Raw genomic sequence first — 1,001 nt, 5'->3', positions numbered from 1 at the left:
TCTAGATCTACTGTCCATCAATGGTCTACTCTCTATCAATGGTCTACTGTCTATCAATGGTCTACTGTCTATCAATGATCTACTGTCCATCAATGGTCTACTGTCCATCAATGATCTACTGTCCATCAATGGTCTACTGTCCATCAATGCTCTAGATCTACTGTCCATCAATGGTCTACTGTCCATCAATGGTCTACTGTCCATCAATGGTCTACTGTCCATCAATGATCTACTGTCCATCAATGGTCTACTGTTAATCAATGATCTACTGTCCATCAATGGTCTACTGTTAATCAATGATCTACTGTCCATCAATGGTCTACTGTTAATTAATGATCTACTGTCCATCAATGATCTACTGTTTATCAATGATCTACTGTCCATCAATGGTCTACTGTTAATTAATAATCTACTGTCCATCAATGATCTACTGTTAATCAATAATCTACTGTCCATCAATGATCTACTGTTTATCAAGGACCAGGGTTCTACTGCTGATGTACGATTAGAGATCTGCTGTCTGTGAATGACTGGTGGCATACTGTAAATAGATGACAATAGATGATCAAGATGTGCTTATCACAAGTACACTGAATGAGCAGATGCTGGTTCTGCAATACAGTGCTGATGTGACGCTGCACACAGCTTGTGCCACGGTGAGGACGCTGCACGCGTTGCATTTATACTCGTGATGTGACTTTGTCGCGAGAGCGTGCGTCCGTGGTGACTGCGTCGATGTAATACTATACATCCGAATCACAGCTCTTGCATGTCGCAACTGTTTGTAGCAATCCCAACAGAGGGCGCGACTGGTGCTCGGCTGGATGGTCGGCTGCATCGCGCGGCATTGTTACGATTTACGCTTCTGTTTTTGTTTATTTTGTGTGTTTTTTTTATATTATTTGCTCGTTTTGTTTTAACCCAGGTATTTTATTGATGGCTTAGTAGCTTTAACAATGGGACATAGCGTCCTTTCTCCTCCCTCACCAGTTTGTCTCGTC

The 1,001-nt window shown here is 42.0% G+C and overlaps 1 protein-coding gene across 1 annotated transcript in view; it reads left to right on the top strand.

Moving 5' to 3' along the window:
• Positions 1–540, top strand: part of LOC106809627 — a 7,943-nt gene extending 7,403 nt beyond the window's left edge. Inside the window, exon 2 of the mRNA XM_014812784.1 lies at positions 9–540. Within this exon, the coding sequence (XP_014668270.1) occupies positions 9–526 (518 nt within the window). The 3' untranslated portion in view covers positions 527–540. The remainder of the gene's footprint in view (positions 1–8) is intronic.
• The last annotated feature ends 461 nt before the right edge of the window (positions 541–1,001 follow it).

The sequence above is a fragment of the Priapulus caudatus genome, unplaced genomic scaffold (genome assembly GCF_000485595.1).
Source record: "Priapulus caudatus unplaced genomic scaffold, Priapulus_caudatus-5.0.1 Scaffold369, whole genome shotgun sequence".
Lineage (NCBI taxonomy): Eukaryota > Metazoa > Priapulida > Priapulimorpha > Priapulimorphida > Priapulidae > Priapulus > Priapulus caudatus.
This window is presented reverse-complemented; position numbering and strand designations above follow the sequence as displayed.